This window comes from Taurulus bubalis (assembly GCF_910589615.1).
Source record: "Taurulus bubalis genome assembly, chromosome: 7".
Classification (NCBI taxonomy): domain Eukaryota; kingdom Metazoa; phylum Chordata; class Actinopteri; order Perciformes; family Cottidae; genus Taurulus; species Taurulus bubalis.
The window spans coordinates 25,564,804-25,590,279 of record NC_136595.1 but is presented as its reverse complement, the minus strand read 5'-3'; the positions used below and the strand labels follow the sequence as shown (position 1 = coordinate 25,590,279).

The 25,476-nt window shown below is 46.4% G+C and overlaps 1 protein-coding gene across 1 annotated transcript; it reads right to left on the bottom strand.

Annotated features, from left to right (window-relative positions):
• Window positions 1-252: 252 nt before the first annotated feature.
• Window positions 253-24,990, bottom strand: dnm3a (dynamin 3a). Its single transcript, XM_079221440.1, has 21 exons — window positions 24,533-24,990; window positions 20,791-20,864; window positions 20,332-20,481; window positions 19,563-19,766; window positions 19,375-19,473; window positions 17,372-17,532; window positions 16,418-16,560; window positions 16,184-16,319; window positions 15,868-15,935; window positions 15,628-15,766; window positions 15,459-15,545; window positions 15,293-15,363; window positions 15,145-15,205; window positions 13,738-13,764; window positions 13,023-13,136; window positions 8,868-8,977; window positions 4,100-4,211; window positions 3,397-3,558; window positions 2,494-2,717; window positions 2,321-2,413; window positions 253-572 (listed from the first exon to the last, which is right to left on the bottom strand). Exons 1-21 carry the CDS (start codon window positions 24,691-24,693, stop codon window positions 539-541), a joined length of 2,430 nt encoding a protein of 809 aa, XP_079077566.1. The 5' UTR covers window positions 24,694-24,990; the 3' UTR covers window positions 253-538.
• Window positions 24,991-25,476: the final 486 nt, after the last annotated feature.

Below are 25,476 nucleotides of genomic sequence, written 5' to 3'. Positions count from 1 at the left end.
GGCTGATTTCATAATTCATCTGCTAAATTTGAGTCAAGATAAATAGAGTTTAATTGTGTCTTAACTGAACTTAGCAGTAAAAGCTAGTAAATGTTTATTTTGTAGAAAGATAGACGCTAAGAAGAAGAAGAACTAGAAGAAGAAGAAGTGAATAAATGGATGACTGCCACAGATAACTTTATCTAATGAGAAACGAGGATACAAGTTCAAAAATAAAACCTGTTTATTCATAAAACAGTGAAAATAGTGCATGTGTATTCTCTTTTAGTAACTCAGGATTGGTATTTGTATTTACACAAAGTTCAGGCACTTGAGGAAAGTCGGCAGACGGTCGATCACATTCCGGCTTTTATGGCCGACGACATTATGTACAAAACAGACTCGGGGAATTTAAGCAGACAGCAGCTCCCAACGGGGGAAGTAGAGAAGCAGCAGCGAGCTTCAGCTGGTCTACACATCATCACACGGGTCATGGGGTGTCTCAGCTGGAAGCACCACTGGGGTTGATGGGTAATAGAGTTCAGAGCGGACGGGGCCGTCATTTCACCTTCGGGATAGCCGGAGGATGCCTCCTGGAGAGAAGATCAGTTCAGAGGTTAGAGTGTAACAATATTAATAAAGAACTCACCTGATTGAGCTGAAATTAAGATTTCAATATCCACCTTTCCATTTATTTTTGTCTCCATTTTTCATTCCCTCATCATCATAATCTATGAATCTAGTTATGCAGCAGCAACAGTGAGTTAGAGCAAAAGAAATATGAGCACTTCAGCTTCATATGCTCATTCCATCCCTAAATACATAATTAAAAGAACTGTATGTCTCCGCTGCAGCTGCAACCTCGCTGGCCCTTCAGTGAACCGGTTTGAGGCCTACGGTGTAAGCATAGACATAACACACATAAATTAATACATTCTATTATTATTATCATTCTATTTCTATGGGTGGAACCTATTTGCTGACCTCAGGATCAGAGGCTTCTCAAAGAAAACATGTGAAAAATTGCATAAAACATGGAGAATTATCCAGGTTTAGCAGAGAGAGGAAGAAATAGGGAATAAGGGCGAGAAAATAATGGTGATATATTACTATAATGTAGCAGTCGGTTAGGAAGATGGAGAGACTTAGCAGGGAGTTTTCCCAAACGGTACAAGTTTCCATGTACATATTGTTTTGATTTTGCCATCAAGCCACACATTTAGATTGTTGCGCAATAGATGACCTGTAGTGTCAGCAGACTTCACAATCATGTGAATACATATGGGGGGGGGGGGGGGGGAGAAAGAAAAAAGAAACTCATGCCCCAAAAAGTGTATATCTATAGGGAGGGGGAAAGATTGAGTAAGAAAAAAAGAGGCAAAGCGTTGGATGGAATGAGTCAGGAATGGAAAGGGAGACCGAGCGGGGAAAGAACCTAAAGAACCATCGGAGAGCGCAGAGGAAATGAGGTAGAGAGAAAAAGGAGAGACCGGCCAAAAGCAGGGGAGGAACCTAGTGAAAGAGGAGAAGTGAAGAAATGTAGAAGAAAAAGAATCAGGAGGAGGGGGGGGGGGGGGGTAACGGGTATTGCATGAGGGGAAACTGGGGAGGGCAATAAAACAAAATGCATGCGAGAAGAAGGAGGGAAAAGGGGGGGGGTGAAGGACGAAGAGGACGAGGAAGATGAAGACTTATAGAGCGCTCGGCCTGTTGTCTCTGGCTCCGGTAGAAAGCTGCACAGAGAGAAGTCCTGTCTGCGGATGGGAACGAGAATATGAGAAACACATTTTTCCAGCAGACCCCCACCCAGCTCCAATATCAACTCCCTCTGCACCCGAAGCTCACGGTTTGATTGTTCGTGTGTGTGTGTGTGTGTGTGTGTGTGTGTGTGTGTGTGTGTGTGTGTGTGTAAATGCCAGTGCATGTTTGAGTGACAGATGGAAGGTCGTCTTAATGCAGCGGTTCTCAAACTGTGGGGCGCACCCCTCTAGCGGGGCGTGGCGGTATTACAGGTGGGGCGCGGAAACTGGTTAATTGCAGCCACATATTAGTATTTTTTTTGCACAGATCTAACTTTTATTTGCATTGCTCTATTGCTCAATTTTCTTTATTCTATTATTTGAAAAAGCACGGATTCAGCATTGACCATAAAAACTAAACCAGTGGTTCTCAAACTTTTTCTGTCACGCCCCACTTTGGAGGAAGAGAAATGTTCATGCCCGGTGGGGCATGAACATTTCTCTTCCTCCAAAGTGGGGCGTGACAGAAAAAGTTTGAGAACCACTGTCTTAATGTAACCGGTCACATTTCGGGCCCTGCGGTCGCGTGAGCTCTGAGTCACCTCGGCACGCCGGGTGGAGCGCGGTGGGGCTGGCCGGCCGGGGCGTGGCCTCGAGCCACCGGCTTGGTCACGGCCTTCTTAGGGAGCGTGGTGCTGGGGTGGAGAAGAGAGCGTTTCAGTGACGGGAAGTTTTTTTTTATTTATTTAGTGCGTGCGTCGCTCAGCTCGGCAACCTGGAGGCCCGTATCCAGGAGGAGTCCACGGGCGGGGGCAGCGGGGTGGTGCAGGTGGAGCTGGAGAACTTCCCCACCACGGCGAGCGCCTCCTTCAGGGCCGCGTGCTTGCGCAGCACCTCCTCCCGGTGCCGCTGCTGCTCCGGTGACTCATCCATCAGCGCCGAGCGTTCTCCCAGAGCGTAGAGCTGGGCCAGCAGCTCGGAGCTAATGAACTCCTTCACCTACAGAGGGGGATTATTAACAGCTGCGACAAGTCAAAATGTTAGACTTTGTAAAGCGATAGTTTACTCTGCATCTGGGATTATGGCCCCGAATTCTTAAAGGGACAGTTCACACAGAAATCAAAATACGTAGTTTTCCCCTCTTTCTTAGTATTTATACATTATATATACATACATTATTATATATACATACATTATACATTGTTTTGGTGTTTGCTATGGAGATATGTTCTGTTGCTCTCCAGTATAATTGGGATTATATGGCACTGGCTTGCCAAAAACACATGGAAAAACTCAACAGCATGTCTGTTGACCCGGTTACTCAAGATAATGCACAAACCTCGCTGTGAGCAGTTCATCTATTAACTATTGTTGAAAGAAAATAGTTCCTACATTAAACTGCTCACAGCTGTGGATCGATAAACAGGTCAATGAAGAATATGTGTTTTTGATTTTGGGGTGAACTGTTGCTTTAAAAAGGGACTTTCTCCTTTTAAAAATGACTTTTCCAGGTCGTTGGAATATGGAAATAGTGTTTCAAGTGGCGAAGACTTGTCTGATAGATAAAGAAATACAGATTCTAATGGCCAAGTTATGGAAAAATTAGGGAAATAACATGTTTTTGCTGAGCTGTGGGCACATTTTTAGCCGGCGACACAATAAAAAAGTGAAGTCCTACGCTGTTGATCATGAGGTGCATAACGGTCTTTGGCATCAAGTCCTTGAAGGTCTTGTAGATGATGCTCATGTAGGAGTCGACCAGGCTTCGAATGGTCTCCACCTGGCGCTCCAGCTGGGGGTCCAGGAAGTTCTCAGGAGCCCCATTTCCCTGCTCGTCCACCTGGGCGACACACACACACACACACACACACACACACACACACACACACAAGATCTTCTGATTGTCCGTCTAGTTTTTGAACAAAGCGCTCATAGTGCAGCGAGGTAACATTTGAATGTTCAACGCAGAGAAGAAGCGAAGGAGCCGCAGTGGGAGGACGAGGGAGAGCAGAATGGAGGGAACGCAAGAGAGGGAGGTGGGCAGAAGAAAGAGAAGGGGGAGCGGGCGAGGGACGAGGAACTGCTGATTAGAAACAGACGAGAACACACACACATGTTGTAGTGACATCATGGGCCAAGAATGCTGAGCTGAGGAGCCAACGACAGAGCGAGATGGAAGGGGTGGGGGACTGGACCTTTTTTTTTGGCGCTTTGGCAGGGGAGGAGAAGGGGGAAACACGGAGAGAAGGGTGAGGGGTTATGGCCGGAGTGTTTTAAGCGTGAGCAGAGTCAGTGAGTTCATTCAATGAAAAAAGGTATACGGTGCAGACAGGTGCAGCTGTGGGTTGAGTCGGGTGTAATAAGCGGGTCGGAGTACTAACGGTGGCATTCTCGGGGTAAACGCCGGCCTGCAGCAGCGACGCCTTCCAGCTGTCCAACTCCTCCTGAGAGCAACAGGCCAACTCCAGGCTCTTGTAGTCCTTATACACGTTCCTGCAACATCCAGTGCAACATTGTCAGACCTGTTTGTTTCTCTGAAACCTTAACGTGCCAACAGTGCGCACATTGCAGACTATTTCTGGTGGAACATTGCAGTATGGACACTACATTGTTGCATAGCATGCAAGTAATAATCACACAACTAACAAAAAAAGCAGTGGGGAGACTGACCCATTGAGAACTATCTTGTGAGCTTTTCCTTTTGAGATGACGGCAAACCAACTTTTATCAGTAGGAAAAGACGACGACAGGGATTAAAAAAGAAGAGAAAGAAAAGTGGAACGGACACCACGTGGGTGGATTTGGTGGTTGTGTTTCTTCCCTTCAGCTCTTGACCCACTTTGTACACAAGTCACCTGCTTTTGGAACAAGGTTGCTTTGTGCGTGTCATGTGAACTCGACTCAAATTGGCTCATTGATGAGATCTCATTTATACAGTTTCTCTAGTGTTTGCATAAAAGTTTCAGTGAGCAAGAGACCTTCAGACTTTGCATTGTACATTTTAAATAATGAATAATGCTATAGTACATGAAATCGAAAATCGTAATGTTATTTCATGACATCATTTGTCGGCGCTTTCATGCAACATTTTGTAAAGATTTGTAGCCGTACAATTCTAACTGGTGCTTTATTCTGGTGATATGTAATATGTGTCTAGCATTGAACAGACTTTGTGTATATTTTTGTGTATTTCCTGTAGATTCTATTCTTTATTTTCACTCTGCATCTTGTTTTTTTGTATCTACTCTCACACAGTTCAAGTGATTGTCTGCACAGATTTGCATATTTTGTGATGATGTATTTATATTTTATATTGTGTCTAAGGGAGTCTTGTATGGTGGTCTGGACTTGTAGGTATTTGTGGGCGGAGTCTCGGTATCGCAGCACTTTGTTTGAAGAAGAACTCGACACCCAAAATGCCACCGGTGATAATCGATTAAACGTTCATGGGAGCGTTATCTGGAGACGGACTCTTTCACATGCTTTCCAGTCCGGCGCCTCGTATCCGTCATCTCGATGTGTGCGTGCTTTTGGGAATATTTTTCTGTGAGGGGAAAAAAAGAAAAGAAAAGTGGGGGGTGGTAGCAGGATAGCAGGTTGGGTCAGTCTGCCCAAAAGTTGGTACGATCCTTTAGATGCAAAACAACATACAGCCCAAAAGAATGTAAAGAGTGAACGATTCACTGATAAATGTTATGGACGCAAGTACTTTGTAACAAGGCGGACACACACACAACACACACACACACACACACACACACACACACACACACACACACACACACACACACACACACACACACACACACACACACACACACACAGTGTGACCAGTTTAAACCACTGTGCTTGACATGACCTTCCCGCCTGCATCTTATCCCCTGATCTCCATCATCTGTTCCCTCTTTCCCTTCTTCCCTCCATCCTCTTTCCCTTCTCCCTCCATCCTCTTTCCCCTCTTCCCTCTTCCCTCCATCCTCTTTCCCTTCTTCCCTCCATCCTCTTTCCCCTCTTCCCTCTTCCCTCCATCCTCTTTCCCTTCTTCCCTCCATCCTCTTTCCCTTCTTCCCCTCTTCCCTCCATCCTCTTTCCCTTCTTCCCTCATCCTCTTTCCCCTCTTCCCTCCATCCTCTTTCCCTTCTTCCCTCCATCCTCTTTCCCTTCTTCCCTCCATCCTCTTTCCCTTCTTCCCTCCATCCTCTTTCCTCCATCCTCTTTCCCTTCTTCCCTCCATCCTCTTTCCCTTCTTCCCCTCTTCCCTCCATCCTCTTTCCCCACTTCCCTCCATCCTCTTTCCCCACTTCCCTCCATCCTCTTTCCCCACTTCCCTCCATCCTCTTTCCCTCCATCCTCTTTTCCCTCTTCCCTCCATCCTCTTTCCCCACTTTCCTCCATCCTCTTCCCTCCATCTTCTTTCCCCTCTTCCCTCCATCCTCTTTCCCTCCATCCTCTTTCCCCACTTCCCTCTCCATCCTCTTTCCCTCCATCTTCTTTCCCCTCTTCCCTCCATCCTCTTTCCCCACTTTCCTCCATACTCTTCCCTCTCTTCCCTCCATCTTCTTTCCCCGCTTCCCTCCATCCTCTTTCCCTCCATCCTCTTTCCCCACTTCCCTCCATCCTCTTCCCTCTCTTCCCTCCATCTTCTTTCCTCTCTTCCCTCCATCTTCTTTCCCCACTTCCCTCCATCCTCTTCCCTCTCTTCCCTCCATCTTCTTTCCCCTCTTCCCTCCATCCTCTTCCCTCTCTTCCCTCCATCCTCTTTCCCCTCTTCCCTCCATCCTCTTTCCCCTCTTCCCTCCATCCTCTTTCCCCTCTTCCCTCTATCCTCTTCCCTCTCTTCCCTCCATCCTCTTTCCCCTCTTCCCTCCATCCTCTTCCCTCTCTTCCCTCCATCCTCTTCCCTCCATCCTCTTTCCCCACTTCCCTCCATCCTCTTTCCCCTCTTCCCTCCATCCTTTTCCCTCTCTTCCCTCCATCCTCTTTCCCCTCTTCCCTCCATCCTCTTTCCCTTCTTCCCTCCATCCTCTTTCCCTTCTTTCCCTTCTCCCTCCATCCTCTTTCCCCTCTTCCCTCCATCCTTTTCCCTCTCTTCCCTCCATCCTCTTTCCCCTCTTCCCTCCATCCTCTTTCCCCTCTTCCCTCCATCCTCTTCCCTCTCTTCCCTCCATCCTCTTCCCTCTCTTCCCTCCATCCTCTTTCCCCTCTTCCCTCCATCCTCTTCCCTCTCTTCCCTCCATCCTCTTTCCCCTCTTCCCTCCATCCTCTTCCCTCTCTTCCCTCCATCCTTTTCCCTCTCTTCCCTCCATCCTCTTTCCCCTCTTCCCTCCATCCTCTTCCCTCTCTTCCCTCCATCCTTTTCCCTCTCTTCCCTCCATCCTCTTTCCCCTCTTCCCTCCATCCTCTTTCCCCTCTTCCCTCCATCCTTTTCCCTCTCTTCCCTCCATCCTCTTTCCCCTCTTCCCTCCATCCTCTTTCCCCTCTTCCCTCCATCCTCTTCCCTCCATCCTCTTCCCTCTCTTCCCTCCATCCTCCATCCCCTCTTCCCTCCATCCTCTTTCCCCACTTCCCTCCATCCTCTTCCCTCCATCCTCTTCCCTCTCTTCCCTCCATCCTCCATCCCCTCTTCCCTCCATCCTCTTTCCCCTCTTCCCTCCATCCTCTTCCCTCCATCCTCTTCCCTCTCTTCCCTCCATCCTCCATCCCCTCTTCCCTCCATCCTCTTTCCCCACTTCCCTCCATCCTCTTTCCCTCTCTTCCCTCCATCCCCTCTTCCCTCCATCTTCTTTCCCCTCTTCCCTCAAAGTGAGAACCAGTTGAAGGATCTGGAGCGAGCTGCGGCCCATCTGCTAAACATTTTTTATTTAATCGCCCGGTTGTTTCTTTCCCCCTTTTGTTGTTCAGTTTCCACATTCAGAACACGGAGCAATTAACCTCAAATATGTGAAACCTTGTGTGTGTGTGTGTGTGTGTGTGAGGAGGAGAGAGACAGCAGGAATGGAGAGAGGAAAGGGGGATACGAGGAGAGAGCGAGACAGAAAGATCAAGAAGTAGGCCGTTAGTGAGCTTTTGGCTGGGCTAATAAGTCAGGGCGTGGCGGCTAACAGACGGGGGAACGAGGCCAACGATGACAATACTGGATCAGGACACTGACGTGCACGTGCACCGGAGAGCGCGCACGTTAAAATGGGTTCTCTGCGCTGGTTTATCGCGACCCCCTCCTCGGCTCGAGGCCGGCGGGGAGCTTTTTCACTCATCTTGAAAAATTTCTGCCCAGATCCTTGACTGCTTTAGATTTGAAGAGTTTCCTGAGGTTTTTGATTACTGTCAGACACGGACAAAACCACTGCAATGTCTGCCACACACACACACACACACACACAGAAAGAGAAACAGAGAGAGAGAGGGCGCAGGAAAAAGGGGGGGGCGCCATAGGACAGACTTTGACACATTCCTGGCCAATGGCTCTGATTCTCTCTCTCTCTCTCTCTCTCTTTCTTTCTCCTCTCAACCCTTCCAATTCTTCTTTTCTCCCTCCTTTTTGTGGTGAGTCGAGCAATTCTTTCCAAACAAGAGCAGCCTCATCTCGGATCCAAGCTCTCTGGCTTTGATTAGCTGCTTAATGAGCCTGCCGTCGGTATGCTGTGGTCCACACACACACACACACACACACACACACACACACACACACGTTCGTGTGTCCGAATGCAGCATAGCACAGAATTATAAACAAAGCCCACATGCTCTGGTACAATCAGTCTGGCTTTGGGTCAGCTCTAGATCCTAAACTCTCTCTCTCTTTCTTTGTCTCTCTGTCTTTCTCAATCTGTTACACACACACACACACACACACACACACACACACACACACACACACACACACATAAACCTTGCAACATCTTGGCATATAGGAACTACACCCGCTGCAGTGCCCACTGGATATCCCTTCAGCTGCGGTGGTAAAGTTGAATGGAGGAGGTCAAAGAGAGGGCAGAACGCCGCTCTGACATCTCCTCCCTTCCCTCCTCTGACATGTCCACCCTTCTAAAAGCATCACTAAGACTTCAGCGAGCAGGTGACAAGAACAGAACTCCCTTTTTTCTGACTCACACACACACACACACACACACACACACATGCACGCACACAAACCTTAACTCTGTGTTGAAGATAGCAATGACAGATCTGCTGGACATGAAGCCCTTCTCCACGTCTCTGAGCTTTAGGTTGTCCAGGGGAAGCATGTACTTCTTCTCCTTCTCCTGGAAGAGACACACACACGGGTTGACACAGGTATGCGGGGTCAAATATGACATCACAGGTGTTGATAGCAAATACACTACAGTGAATGAAGACAGTTGATTTAGCTAAAATAGTTGTATGTCAGGTTGTAAATATTTCTCAGCCGGCCTCTGGGGAAGAAAGATCGGGGCTTGAACCGTAGAAGTGAACGTGAGCACCTGAGTTCATCTCAGAGGACGTGTCTGCCTGTCAGACCGACTCGCATTAACGGCCCGCTAACTAGCGAAAGAGAGACAGCGGGGGAGACGGGGGGGAGAACCAGAAGTCTATGGTCTGTCATCGCCTCGAGGACTTATGAATGACGGAGAACAGTTGGAGGAGCAGAGCGGCCAGCGTGAGGAGAACCAGACAGCATGGAGGCCGGGTACGGAGACGTGAAGCAGGGAGGGAGAGAGAGAGGGAGAGGGAGAGAGAGAGAGAGAGAGAGAGAGAGAGCGAGGCCAGGCCCACATGTGAAAGTCATTACTCAGACTCTAACACAACATTTCTCCTCAAGTGAAGCCCTTCCCCCTTTGTCGCTCTTCCTCGGCCTGCTCCCTCTTTCTGACCTTCGAAGCAAAAAAAGGGGGCTTCCAGAGGAGCACCCGTGGGTGAGGTGGCCAGAGTGCGAAATAGAAATGGGACGTCCGCAGAAGCGTGAACTGAAGCAGGGTGTCCCTAAAAAAAAAAAGGAAAACGTGGATGTTGTTTGCGCGCCTGCATGCGGTCCGGGATGCTGTGTGCGTGCTTGTTGGTTACTTTTCGGTCCTTCCCTCTCTCAGTGCTCCCCTGAACCCTGCGACTCTCTTCCTTCGTTCCTCTTTTTTTTCTTCTTTTTTTTTTTCAAAAGGGGCCCCACTTCCTGTAACAGAGGCTGAAGAAAAAAAAAAGAAAAAGTGACTGGACGGGATTGGCGCCCATGCAGCAACATCTGGGATCGCTTTGCACAGAGAGGGGAGGGAGGAGACTGGAGGGAGTTTAGGGTGCTCTGATGGGGTAGAAATAGAAAGTAGAGATGATGAAGAGAGGAAGAGGAGGGATAGAGGTGGATAGAGGGATTTGATTTTATTTTTTGCCAGAGTAGAAGAGGAAGGGGTTGAGGAACACAGACAGCAGGACAGAGTGTGCAGGAGAAGTGGGGAGAAACTGCAGACCACTCCAAAGTTGATTCCCCATGGGTCCCATCAACCCATATATGGCTGCTAAGTTCCTCCCTAACTCTCTCTCTCTCTCTGTCTCTCTCTCTCTCTCACACGTTCTCTCACTCCTCGCATTTCCTGACGCCTTCCCCGAGCGAACAGGCAGAGAATGAGTGAATGTGCCACGTCAAGACTGGATACTACGCCGGGACGCAGCCCCGCGGACGCTCACATCTCCGGAGGAGGGACACCTGAGGAGCGGCGGCGGCGGCGGCGGCCACCGACGGTCCGGGAGGGCCGCCCTCGACCTCGGTCCTGCACCCGACCACGGGATAAGAAACGACTGAATATAAGACAGGAAATCTTTTTTTTTTTTTTTTTTTCTCTGCCCTCACGATTCCTGATAGCGGGAAAACGGGGGGAAGGCCGAAGAGAACTCCAGAAAGGGTCCTGCTCCGTCATCCCAGTGTTCAGACTACCTGTTCAGGATCTTACTGGTGTACAGTAGTCTGCACATTGGTTAGACTGTGCAAGGAAGCGCTTCAGCGGCGAGACTCCACGGACAAATCCTGCATGAACTCCACGCCGCGGCCAATCTGTAGGCTCTGAAACATCCGATGCGTTCACTGCCACCGGCCATTAACTTTATATTAAGTCAAGCGTGATGATTGCTCACCTTTTGTTAGTGGCGTTCATAGAGACGTTTACATCGTTTACAGCGTCGCATTGAAGGCCGAAAAGTATTGTAGAGACGTTCTAAACTAACTGATTCTTCTGTTTTTTCAGGGTGCCTCATTGGGTATTTTTAAGTTTCTGCATGTGCATCTGTGTGACAGTAAGATAACCCCTGTGTTCACAGACATCACTGTTCCGTATATGCATATGCACGTGCGTGTGCGTGTGTGTGTGTGTGTGTGTGTGTCTGGGTGGTCATGAGGTATCATACATCAGAGCTGCTGCGTCTCCTCGACTTCTAGACTAATGGATTTGAGATATGGAACGGGCCTCACACACACACACACACACACACACACACACACACACACCTACACAAAGGGGCGAGCGTGTAGATTAAGTGTGTACGCGTGAGCCGTCTGTTTTCCTTCAGCCTGCCGGGTGGAGCAGCCCTGGCAGTCGAGGGGTGAAGGAATGCACGTCTGCTCAGTGTGGAGATTAAACCTTTACGCCGCTCTCTCAGAGGAGGAGATGCACCTTAACGACGATAAAAGTGCATAGACGCAACCGGCAGGGATGGAGAGGGGAGGTTGAAAGGGGTGAGGGAAGGGTGGGGGCTGTGGAGGAGTTGAGGGGGAGGGGTGGGGGGGAGTCAAAGGGGAGGTCTGGAGTGTAGAAACAGCCATGTGGGATTTCTCTGGGCAGATCTTGGAAGCTGGTGTTTGGACAAAGCTTCAGATTTTCCAGCCAGGAATGTGCACAGTCCCAGGGAGACTGCCAACCACAGAGAGGGGGAGAGAGAGGGGAGGGAGAGAGCGGGAGAAAAAAAGGAGGAGGAAAAGGCAACAGAGGTAAAGAAAGAGAAAATAAAAAAAAAGAAGGGGGGGGGGGGGGGTCAGCAGTCGAAGAAAAAATAAATGTCTGTGGAAGGTAGTGTGGGCGGGGGGGGAGAGAGAGAGAGGGAGAGAGGGGGAGAGAGAGAACTGCAAGAGAGAAGAAGCAGAAGTTTGGCTGCCGGTCGCTCAGATGCGTGGTGGAAAAGGCCGCAGATACGATCTGTTGTGATAATACGGGCGACTGGTTTTGCACTCAGGCCTTCCAGACCCGGCCGATAAAAACCTCCCAGCGCAGTGAGGAGGCGCCGGGCTCAAACCACCGGTCCAACTGAACCGCGATGAATTAAAAAAAGGTTCAGACGTAGTGACGCATGTAAGCGTCTCATCGAGAAACAGGACAACGTTTGTTGCTCCGATGAGGTCAAACAGATATTCGCCTTTGTTTTATTTGCGGCAGCTGTGATACGTCTGTGTGAGGTGGCTTGATCACCAGGAAACCTACAACACTGTGTGTGTGTGTGTGTGTGTGTGTGTGTGTGTGTGTGATGTGCATGCCTGGGGCGAGGAACACTGTGTTCAAGAGGTCCAGTGTTTATCTGAAAAGTGGCCGTGTGTCCGTCTGAGTTAGTGTATATTTTTCTCCACTATTTGCATGCCAGTTTGTTTACATCAGACTCCGCATGTGTACTGTATACTGTATATACAAGTCTGTCCACTGTGTGTGTGTGTGTGTGTCTTAGTTTGGCTTGGGGCAGCTCCAGCTGTGTCAGAGTGAGCCGCTCCAAATGCCTGAACTCCCACAGGAGGAAGAAAAGGGGGGGAGTGAGGGGAAGAGGGAGCGCAGAGCGGGACGAATGTGGACGGAAGGGGGAGGCCGGGGGAGGAGGGGGGAGTCAGCGGAATGAATGGGGGAATTGGAGGGGCTCACTAGCCGGTCCAGGTGGCAGGAGGGAAAAGAGAAACCGGGGTTAAGATGCTCTTCTAGTCATCGGTGTCGCGTGTCTGTTTAGTCTGACCCACAACCCGACACGAACTACTCTGTGGAAGCGTTCTCACTTCCTTCCTCCTTCTCCGCGACATGGACTGTGACAGGATGAGACTGTTGTCGTGTGTCTGCCTGTCTACACTTGCTGTGCAGACCTTCTGCTCCTGTACAGCAGGCACAGACAGGCAGACAGATGGCAGCCCCACAGACACCAGAAAGCAACAGCAACATCAGATTAGAAGGAAGTTCCCTCTTCTACTTGATCATCTCTCCACCTCCTAATTAACGTGCCGTTTCAATCTGTGTGAATAAACGTGTATCAATAAACTCCTGTCAATAAACAGAGTGCCGCCTGTGTTTTGACTTTCAATGTCTGGAGCGAGAGTCTCACCTCGTTGTCCCTGAACCAGGACAGGCTCTCTGCGCTGAGGATGAACCAGAACTCCTTGGCTCCGCCCTTCATGATGCCGATGTTGCTGATGGTCAGCCAGCCCTTGCGTATGACCTGCAGGACAAGCCGAGGGTAAGGAGCGGGACCGACGTCATCGAAGGCATTCAGAGGACGGTTTTAAATTTAAAAAAGGGAAATTAGACGGGCGAGGTAGAACTCAAATGAAGGCCACACAATAAGAAGGGACGTGAAGGCCAGAAAACAGTCAACACTGTAGGGGGAGGAAATATATTTTTGAGATACACATACAAATCTAACAAGAGGAGCACAGAGACACAAAGGTAACCACACACACATTAAAGAGATGAAGACACGATGTGAGAGGCTGGAAGACAGATGTGTGATGAATAAGGGAACAGGAAGTGTGAGATGACGTAAAGATACAAAGAAAAATGCCACGGACTTCCTGCACACCAGGGGGAAAAATGAACATCTGTACGTGTTTACGAAGCGGCGGAAGGTAGAGACGATCAGGTCGAGACAGAAAGAGAACGCTGTCCCTGAAAAAGAGCTCGGAGGGAATCAGTTGCAGATGAGGTGATTTGCCAGAGCGCATGTTTGCATGCCGACCAACAAACAACACTTAAGCGAGAATCCTGCACAGAAAATATGTCCAGTAGAGGCAGCGGGAGGCTTAACGAGGGCGGTCTCCTACTATTAGTCTTGAAGGAGGGGCCACACCCTGCAGGGAAACAGGAGACGGAGGGAGCAGATTTAAGAGTTCATGTTGTCGTTATATTTGGGGAATATTACGTCTTTTCCTTGGGGGCGGACATTGATACTGATTTAATATTTAACTACTATGAAATCTCCTCATCACACACACTCACTGGGATCGTGCTTTTTGAATTAGTCCTGCTTTCAAATGTGTCACATAAATATCACGTTACATATGAATCATAACCGATCATTTCATTTTTGCTGGGCTGCATTCCTTTGAGAAGCCAAGATCAACTCGAGTGTTGCAGGATTGGACCCTGAATCCCCTCCAGTAAAAATCACAAAATACCTAATTTATCTGCAGCTATGAATTCCTATTAATCCTGATTAATGAGGAACACATGGGACGTGACATTATTGAAAATGTGGGGGAAAAAGTAAGATGGCTGGGGGGGAAATGAATTCATAACCATCAGTGGTGGGAAAAGATATTCAGATCATTTAACTCAGTAAAAGTAGTAACACAACACAGCGTGAAAATACTCCACTACAAGTAAAAGTCCTGCATTCAAAACTATATAGTACTATAAGTAATATATAATAATAGTATTATATATTATGTTACAAGTATTATCAGCTACATGTACTTTAAGAATGAAAAGTTTAAGTACTCAATGTGCAGTAAAATGTTCCGATCAGTGTTTTACAATTATATATATATGATGTTTCTGGATTAATATTCCTGCTGAATTATTGTGTATTTTGCATTTATATCCCGTTGGCTGCTTTAATCTACAGCAATGCATCAAATTTTCTTTCCTTCTTTTTCTTTTGTTGTCTGTCTCATTTTATGTTTGTAATATTACATAGGTGGAGGCTTCAAATAAGGCTTTGTACCTCTTCCTGCACTATGATATTCTTCTATCTCCGTTATGTTTGTTTATTTTGTAAATGTATTCTTTGAATTGTGCAAAATAAATAAATATTCTCCAACATCATCCAACGTTTGTAGCGTCGCCGTCCTGTGAGAACCGCGTATCGCTGCATTTGTGGGTTTTTTTCCACAATGTGTCGGACATTTTTGTCGCTTTCTCTTTCTTGGCTGCGTGCCTAAAACCTGGCACCTGGTCGCTGTGTTTTTATAGAGGTCGATGCCCCAAAAACATTCTGAACACAGCAAAACGAAAACTACAGGTGGAGGGCGGGGCCTCTGTGGATACAGACACCACCGCACACCTCTAGTGGGTCAAACGTGACGGTGAGGGAGTCACAATGTGTCAGATGACTATAGATGAGTAATTATCTCATGTATATATATATATATACATATATATATATATATATATATACCTAAACTGTATACAATATATAGATATGAATGCAGTGCCATTGAAAGTCTTACATGGTTTCCGGCCGTCACTGCAACAGTCTTCTTATGGCTTTGCTGGCTCGTCTGCTGGCCGCTGAGAGAGAAGAGGAAGAGCTCATGATGTCATCGACTCTGTTGGCTTGTCAGGATTTATCATTTAAAACTGACAGCTTTTACTCACTTGGTGAAGCCGATGAAATCTTCATGTTTGGTATTTACGTAGGCGAGCTGCAGGTCGATGAGCAGCATGACCTGCACAACGCAGACGGGACACACAAAACTGAATATTCCGGTGGAGTTATCTGAAAGTGATGAATGAATATGACGTCCAGCCGCGTGTGAATGACCTGATCCCGGCATCGGCTTTCTTGCTCGCGTATTTCAGTGGATACGATTCTCTCCGTCTCATCTCGCAGTTTGGGAAAAGAGCTGAGCTACAGGAGGGAAAACACACCGGCAGTGAGATACGAGGTAGTGTTGAAACGCCCACACACACACACAAACACACTTGTATACCTCGTTGATACACTGGTACACAGTGGCGATGAGTTCTTGGCTGACCATGTCGACAAATTGAACACACGGACCCTTTAGCCTCGATATCTGCATCTTCACGATGGCTTCAAACGCCATGTCGGGAGTGAACAGGCCGGTCCTGAAGGGAAAGAGAGGAAGACGGAGGAGAGGAAGTCGAATGAGATCGGCTGCAGCGAACAGGAGACGATGAAAGACGCGCACGTGACCGCGGTACTCCACCTGACGCCGTGGATGTTTCTGATGGCGTAGTTGATCTCCTTTCGCAGATTCCGCTCATCTGACTCGAGCTGAAGACAAACACAGGGAGTGAAAGGCAGGTTAGCGGTCTTGAGAAACCAGTAAGAGAAACCAGCGCAGTGTCGCTAACCCTTTTCCAATGGAAGCTCCCGAAAGTGAAGAAGAAGAAGAAGATTACCAACCCTGCTTTTAACAGATGGTTACGTTATTAATGCACATATTCACAGTATGGAACTACTGTATGACCATCGGTATATGCACAAAGACAAACAAAAATCAGACTCACAAACACACACACCTTGACCAGTTCATAGGGGAAGCGCTCGTGGAAGATTCGGTTGATCCTCGCGCCTCCTGATAGATTAACGGTGTCGACTTTGTTGCCCGAGCCCTCGATGAGCTTCTCAAAGTCGACGGCCAAGCGCTGGACCGACCTACGAGACACTGACACGTTATTCATCTAAAAAGACAACAAGTGGGACACACACACGTACACACACACACACTCGTCCAGAAGCATTGGCTGACTGACTGGAGCAGCGTCTTGGTCCGGCGTGCGACGTCATCCGGGCGGAACTGGCTGTACTCCTCCGCCTCTTTGCTCATTTCCAGAAGCTGGCTCTGCAGATGACTACGGAACGCTGGCAGAGTGTCCCGGATGTGGTTCGTCAGTTGCTGCAAACAAACAACGTGAGCCACAATATAATTACTTCTTTATTTGTGTGTGTGTGTGTGTCACGATAATTACGTTATCAGCTGAGCTGAAGTTCAAACAGGAAGACTCTCTTTACGCTCTCATTCATTCACATATCCCTCCTTCTCTGTCTCTGCAGCTTCAGCTGATTGTGGGCGTTCACTTCTACATTTTACAGTGGCGGGCCGTGGATTTTCTACCTGCACACTCTAATGTAGTCTCTCCCGATTGAAATGATATATGGACATGTTTACGTTATTGATTTACAGTACGATATATCGCCATGAACTTTATTATTATTACGTTATCGACTCATCTTACAATATTTGTAAATTACCTCAATAATGTTTATGTCATCGTCTTATTATATGATGTATGGACATGACCTCTATTATTTTTAAGTTATCCAATTATGGTAAAATATATTATATATACAGTATATATATATATATATATACTGTATATGTATTTCCCGTTGTGTTGCCCTATGTGCTTGTTTACATAATGTCACCAACTTGAGGTCAGAATAAACAGCAGGGTTTGCATTTTTGTTAACAGAGCCTGAGAGTCCATTTTATTTATTGCTTTGGTTATGTGGTTTTGTTTTATTTATTAGAATATTTTTTCCATTGTCTGTAGAGACATGCTATTATGCTATTATATCCTCAGTATATCTCAGTGGCATTCAATTGACTTAAAGTGACAATTAAATTATTCCTGGGACAATGTATCGTCGAAGAAAATAAGTTGCTGTGAGAGAGTGTGTGTCACAGCTGTGTGTGTGTTTTTAACCTGGTTTAGTATTCTTTGTAAATAGGGGGTGCCCGTGCTTTTCGCCATGTGTTTGTAGGCCGGATGGGACAGGAAGAACTTCTCCTCCGCGTGCAGAGCCGCCTTGATATCCTTTTTCCCATCGATGTCCTTCTGACTGCGGTTCACCACCCCGATGTAACCTGGGGAGGAAGTGATGAGGAGGGAAATGAACTCTCAACTGTATTTATTTTGGTCTCCAAAGGGCAATTGCTTTTTACTGCGAGGCGTATAACAATACATGAAAGAGCATATACATACAGGAGGGGAGGAGGAGGGAGACGCGTCCGGATTGCATGTGAGCTAGAAGTTACTGGTGTCCCACTCACATTTCCAGTATGACCATAAACACAGCGAGAGTTAAGTGCAGAGGAATCTGAACCAAGAGCCAGGAGGCAAAATATGAAAGTATAAAGGTGGGCGTGCCGGATAAGATGGCTGCAGCCTTCCTCTCTACCCGTCTGCTAAACAGGTCAGAGAGCACTCTCTGCTCTGCTCACTTTCACTACCCTGGATAGTGTGTTTAGACCATGAGGTTCTGATAGATGAAACAAAAAGGATCCATAAAACAGGATAATGAGTGTTGTCACGGATGATTTCCTGTGGCAGAACAAACGTTTCTGGCCCTTCCAACGCAGCAACTCACAATCCCTGATTGCTAATAAATCGAGGATCCGGCAAGGATGAGCTATTTTATTAAAATGTTGGGTCGTGAAAAGCAGATGAGGAATCCACAAACAGCAGCCTGGCGTGTGTTTTACTTCCTCCGAGATGTTTAAACAAGGTTAAGCAGAGTAGCTGTAAGCAAACTGTAATAGGTCAAAACAAGAGCATGTGACCATCGTGAGGAAGACAATGTGCAACAAGATGGAGGAACAATCAGAGCTCTGACGAGAGACAGACTCAACTCGCATTTTTTCCCACGTGTCCTTGAGAACTCTCCCCCGCCCGCCACTCGCTCCGTTACGACTGGGGCACACAAGCAGGAAACGAATGCGTTTGTTCAACGGCAGAGCATGTGGTTTGAAGCGGGCCAAATCCCCCCGTTTAGTACAGTAATAGATGTAATAGCACCAGGCTCCAGAACTAATGCTGGAGCTCTACGCTGCTACCAGGGCAGTTATTTCAGCGGCTTCCATGGCTAATGCATTAGCACTGGCGGAGGAGCATGAAGGGCCCGGCATCTGGTGGTGCTCTCTCTCTCGCTCTCTCTTACTCACACATACTTTTACTAGCCGATGACATCATCTCTGTCTTTCTGTCTATAAATCCTACACTCTGCGTATATATATATATATATATATATATATATATATATATATATATATATATATATATATATATATATATATATATATATATATACATATATACGTATATATGTATACATATACATATATACGTATATATGTATATATATATATATATATAATCCATTCAGGTTGTTTTTTTTGCACTATTTGTATTGTTTACAACTTAGAGAACGCCCGGCTTGTATAAAGTAATACTTTTTAGTCTAATTATATATCGATATACCTATTTTTTCACAACTTGTGTACCAAACAGTCCTGTCTATTCTTTACCTTTATGTGTCCTTGTCGCTAGCTGTTCAGTCTGTTTCTGCTTAAGTGCATTGAGAAAAAGAAAGAAAGAAGAGTCAAATTCCTTGTGTGTGCATGGACACGTGACAAGAAAGGTGATTCTGAGTCTGTGTATGTCTTGTATACATACACAGAAGAACACATGTCCACACACACACACACACACACACACACACAGTGGTACTACTGTGATGTCATACAAAGTGCAAGAAGAACAAAGGAGACAGAAATAAAGAGTCAGACCCAAACAGACACAATCGTAGTAGCAGTCCTCTCCACAGAGCCTCCACTGGACGCAGTGTGTGTCTGCATTAGAGCAAGGTGGCTCAACACACACACACACACACACACACACACACTTGCTCACAAACACAGGCAACACACCTCTGCGTAGGGGAAGCAACCTGTTCTCCAGTATGTTGCGGGCATCTGTTCCTTCATCCATCAGGTCCAGCTTAGTGATGACACCAATTGTGCGCTGGCCTGAATGGAAGATGAAGAAAAGAAGACGATTCATGCAAACGTGATGTCACACACACACACACACACACACACACACACGCGCAACTTACCCTGTGGGTCAACATCTTTGGCCAGTTTGAGTGCATCGGAGTTGGCCAGGTCGGTGTTGGCTGGCGTGACGGCCAGGATGAGGCAGTTCTCCTTACAGATGAACTGCATGATCATGTCTCGTATCTGGTACTCGATGTCTGCCGGCTGGTCGCCTATCGGCACCTTGGTGATGCCGGGCAGGTCCACGAGAGTCAGGTTGAGCACTGAGAAGAGTACACGTACGTACATAGACAGATAGTAGTTAATATGTTGATGTCATCGACTGCAAGAGCGCTCTTGTTATAAACCGCCTGTCTTGTGCATGAGGAGGATTTTTGGGATATTGACTCGAACGATGAGCATGAATATATTGACTGGATGCGGTAAAGTATCCTGGTCTTAATGAGCACATAGACTTCAGGTTTTCTATCATAATTTATTAATTTCCTTCGTAAAAGCTGCTTTGTGTTTCTTACAGCCTACGTCAAAAACCTGAGTGTGTACCTATCGTCCAGTTATAATATATAAAAAACCTTCTGTGCTCGCTCATCTTGTGGTATTTAGTGTTTTCATTATCCAGGTCATGTGATTTCCTCCCACTGGTTGTTTGTACCATATAGGCGTGGCCACCTCAGGTTTGTTTGCTTGAGGACCAACAGAGGTTGAAACTTGTCAGCTCTTTTAATGGTTTGACAGAATAATAAAGGCCTTTTCATATTCCCTTCCTTGTTGGTCTTATATGTTGGAGCAAACTGGAATGGAACGACACACGAGTGGACATTGTGTTACCGTGTGGGGAAAAGATCCGGAGGCTGATGGGGACAGGAGAGATGCCTTTATTGGCTCCCGTGAGTCTGTGCGTCTCGGCCTCGATCTCTTTGCGGATCTCGTCAAAGTCTGTGAACTTCTTCCCTTTACTGTGGGAAAACTCCCCGTACTCTGGAAAGACACACAATGAACAGGGGAACACAACGATTTTGGGAGGTCAGGTCACGATGGCAAAGTAAAATACAGCAGGATGCATACATGCATTTCTAAAAAGTGTAAAAATAAATAATAAAACAAATGATATACATCCTGCCACTTCTTCTCTGCAGCAAAAGCAAGAGGCCCCGAAAAAAAGACACAATGAACAGTTCTGATCTTAAGTAATTCCAGCACTGTCCTACAAGTCAGGCTCAGCCATTGTGAAATATCACACTGCCACCTGGTGGCAGCTTCAGAATGACACGGCACGGTCTCACCTACCTGTGTTGGCGCTGAGCAGCTGGAGGATTAAAGGTCTGCGAGTGACAATTCCTGAACCCCGAGGAAGGAAGTCTCTGTTGGGAAGGAAAGACAGACACACACACAGACACACACACACACACAGCATTTGATGTCAGTCCAAAACATAAGCTTGGCACACGCCTTTTAAATGACTTTACAGATTGTGCATGCAGCGATAAGACTAATACTCTAAAGCTATGTGTAACTGGCATCGTGAGCTGTACATTAGTTGTATTTTAGTTGCCATTTATTATCCAAAACATCAGCAACTTGATCAGGAAGGCGAAGAAAAACCTCGGCCAATACGATCTGCCCGACCAGATATGGATATGCTAAAAGCGGCATGTAGTAGTAACCATAAGGAAACAGAACGCACAGGAAGATATCCTCCTCTTTCCTATCAAAATCAGATGCAGGAAGTTTGTTTTACTGCATCCTGTCCCAGATGAAGCAGCTGGCAGGGTTCCTGCACAAAAGGGGTGTCAAAACATAATCGCAGCAAAGACAAAAGAACCGAGGCGTGTGTTAAAATATCATAACAGGCTCCAGAAAGTGAGCTTTTATAGCCTCCTCCAGCTTCTGGCAACGCCACACTCTTTACCTCCGTGGACAATGCTACCGGCCTCCGTTAGGAAACAGAGCTCCACTGTCTTGAACCTCGGAAACAACTCACTATTACTCACCAGCATTCCTCACTGACAGGATGGAAATGCTTAAGTCTCCTCCTCACAAACTGAATTGTCTCACTTCGCATTTTAAAAAAGGGTGGCGTCTGAGAGAGTGTTGATATCTGAAGTTTCAGTGCAGCCCTCCCGTCAGCGCTCCAGATTCGCCATCGCTCTGGCCCCCGCCGCCTTTCTCTTCCTACAGCCGTGACCTTTGTCCTGTCCTGGCTTTTGTTTGTTTGTTTCCCGTTTACAGAGCCAGGGCTGTGTATGAGCACCGCATCTTTTATTATTAAAACGCAGACAAAGAATGGACAACTGGGAGGAGACACTCGCCTAATTTCAGGGTTTATACACATTCTGACAAATTTTTCCATGACTTTAAACCAAATTTCCATGACCAAACATTTTGTGAAATATCGGTGTAAACATGAAAAAGTGAGAAAATGTCGTATTTAAACTAACAATGAGAATACAAAGCATACAGTAAACCTTAAATGACACAAATGAATGAGACAATAGTTTGATTAAAAGAATAAACATGTATATAGATGCCTGTATGTATGCCTGCTTATATTCTGAGCGTCTTTCTTTTAAAGGCATATTAATTATGTCAAACTCAGTGTAAATGAACGTCATGAACACATGAATATAACACATTTACATGACTTTTGGGATTTTATTTTTTCCAAGGACTTTTCCAGGTTCTCCATGACCGTAAGAACCCTGTAATTTGACACATATTTGCATTGGATAAAAATCTCAGATTCCTTTTATTCATGACACGTCTGTATCATTTAAAGGCCTTTGAACTCTGTTTTTGGTTGTGTGATGGACTTGTAGTTTATTTAATATAATGCTGATTCCATGACCTCCCCCTCCTTCATCGACACCTCCACAGCCTGTTAGTGAGATAAGGTGCTGCCATGACTGCCGTCACACCGACACATCCACCGCCTCAGACCAGCAACTCATCGCCTCAAAGCAACTTGGTGGACATATATGAACACGGTGATTTCCTGAAGTCCTGCTTTCAATGCAGTGGAACACAGATATTTGTGTATTAATCATGTCCCATCCCCTGAATCAAATTCTAATTTTAAACGAGTCATAATTTATCAGACGTAAGAGATCACATTGTCACTGATAATAAGAGTGAAGATAATGAGTCATTCAGTCAGTCAGGGAGACACATCATTGCTTCACACCAAGAGAGTGTTCCAAAGGGTTTATTAGTGGTAACTAACGGTTTTATCGATGTTTAGGGACTAATTTGGACGAACTAATTTGAATAAACTTGATTTCCAGGCTGTGAAAAACACAGCTGGCAGTAGTTTTAGTCAATTTAGTTATAACTGTGAACTGATTTCTTGTAAACAATTCCTAGAATGTAACTGCACCTTACTGTCCTCAGTCTGTCTGCAGCTTCCTGTCTGTCTGTCTGCAGTTTCCTGTCTGTCTTGAAGTTGCCAGTTGACCCTCATCTACCTGCATGTGTGTCTTTTATTGTTGTTTTGCTGTGTCAGACTGACTTGTATATATTCTACAAACTCTGCATGCTTTTATGTTTTGTGCTTCTGATTCCAACAATGCAGCATAATCTCTCGTCCATGTTTCTATTTAACATAATTATCCCTATTTATTTGTGTTGATTTATGAGGCCCTGTGTCACACGCCTTAATAGTACTTGGCAATGTAGTACAAAGGTGTCCTGAATGATTTTTCAACATATTATAATATTCCCTCTTCTTTTATTGTTTCTGCATGCTTTGTAAAGGGGATGTTGTAATTTTAAATTTATATTCAGTTTTTTATAGGGTGACTTTGTAACATCTGTCCAGGGACTATAGATGGAAACTCTGGCACATTAACAGGAATGTTGTATTAATGACTATCATAAAATGGCCCTTTATTTATCATCTGAATCTTATCCACCAGGAGTAAAGTACAGTTAAAGGGGAACTACACCCATTTTCAAAATCCATACATGTAGTATGAGATGGTGCAAAAATATTAGCAAACATGAACAACTCAAAACCAAATAAAGTCTGGAAGTGCTACACAGACAATGACTTGGTTATAGATGACACACTGGGTTTTTGGCTACGTTTTCTGTTTCATAACTGATCATAACACTACAATAGACCTTTTCATTTCATTCTGCTGCAAGGGCAACAACTTGGGTATAAAAACATGATTTAAGTGCATAAAATCAGTGTCCTCTTCATTGTCTATGCAGCAGCTTCAGACTATTTGGTTTCTGGCTTTGAGAGAAAGAAAGTAGCTCACGTTCTTACATATTGATTTAACTTGTCCAGGCCATGTTAATACCACAATGGAATTTTGTATTATTATTATTATTTATGTGTCGTGCAAGTCGATGCCACCCCTTTCGGCGCAGTGCATTGTGGTTCAGTGTGTCGCACACACACAGAGAGACACACACACACACACACACAGAGACAGACACACACAGAGAGACACAGACACACACAGAGAGACACACACAGACACAGAGAGACACAGACACACACACAGAGAGACACACACAGACAGACACACGCACACAGAGACAGACAGACACACTTCGAGACACATACACACACAGACACACACACAGAGAGACAGATAGACACACACACAGAGACATAGACACGCACACAGAGACATAGACACACACACAGAGACATAGACACACACACAGAGACATAGACACGCACACAGAGACATAGACACGCACACACATAGAGACACAGACACACACAGACAGACACAGACACACACACAGAGACAGACAGACACACACTTCGAGACACACACACACACACACACAGAGAGAGACAGACACACAGAGACAGACAGACAGACAGACAGACACACACACACACACACACACACACACACACACACACACACACACACACACAGAGACATGCACACAGACACAGAGAGACACACACACACACAAAGAGAGAGAGACATGCACACAGACACAGAGACACAGACACAGACACACACACACACACACGCACACAGAGATACACACACACACGTACCTGCCCACAAAGTTCTCCAGCACGGAGCTCTTCCCGGCGCTCTGGCCGCCCACCACGGCTATCTGCGGCAGGTGGAGGCTGCAGCTCTGGCCGACGCCGCTCAGCGCGTCCTGGAGCCGGTTGACCAGCGGGATCAGGTCCTCCATCCCGCGGTTACCCATCGTCCCTTTACACTCCGGGTTGTAGGGGTTCTAGCCTCCGCCAGCCGTTAGAGAGCGTCTGCCATAGTTAAATAGCGACTCACACTGATATCATGGAATTACACAACCTATTAATAAAACTCTCCTCGAGGGACGGCGCCAACTTTTTGTTTGTTTTTTAAAGCTCCGTAACGTCGGCCGTTAGAGGCGCGTTACCGTCGGAGCGTCTGCTAACGACCGTTGGGTCCAAGTTCGTACTCACGGACCTCTTCAAGCCTCCGAAAACAGCTCGCGAGACACATTTTTTTGTCGTTTCGAAACAACCCGTAAACCGTCGTCGCGTGTTTCGCTTCCGTCAAAACTCCATTTAAAGAAACCAGCCGTTGTGTTTTGGTCCAAAGGAAAAGAGGGAGAGGGAAGAAGAAGAAGAAGAAGAAGAAGAAGAAGAAGAAGAAGAAGAAACGCTCCGCTCTTGACAGCTAACGGAATCGAGTTTTTTTGAGCGCATGCGCGGTAATCGGCAAGTTTTAACTCGGCAATCCCCTTCTGTGGGAGAGGAACAAACTTCGTGGCCAATTATTAAAAACAAAAACAAAAAGTGCACTGATTTATCAAGACACCCAGGGGTGTCAGACACCCTGCAGCTATTTAAACACTGCAACTGGAACCAGAGAGTAGAGTCATACTGTAAATACCACTGCTGCATTCTTTTGGGCAATGGGAGGGAGTGGAACAGAAACCAAAGGGTACATGTAATGCAAGTTCAACTATCTAACAGCACTGGGAATTATTTTATTCCAACAC

What these genes read in the sequence shown, in the direction of transcription:
- dnm3a (XM_079221440.1), bottom strand. Translation starts at nt 24,693, where the DNA reads ATGGGTAACCGCGGGATGGAGGACCTGATCCCGCTGGTCAACCGGCTC. An exon ending in CGGACCAAGACGCTGCTCCA is followed by an intron (nt 16,320 to 16,417) that starts GTCAGTCAGCCA and finishes AGTGTCTCGTAG; the next exon opens with GTCGGTCCAGCGCTTGGCCG. An exon ending in AAAGCCGATGCCGGGATCAG is followed by an intron (nt 15,364 to 15,458) that starts GTCATTCACACG and finishes TGCGTTGTGCAG; the next exon opens with GTCATGCTGCTCATCGACCT.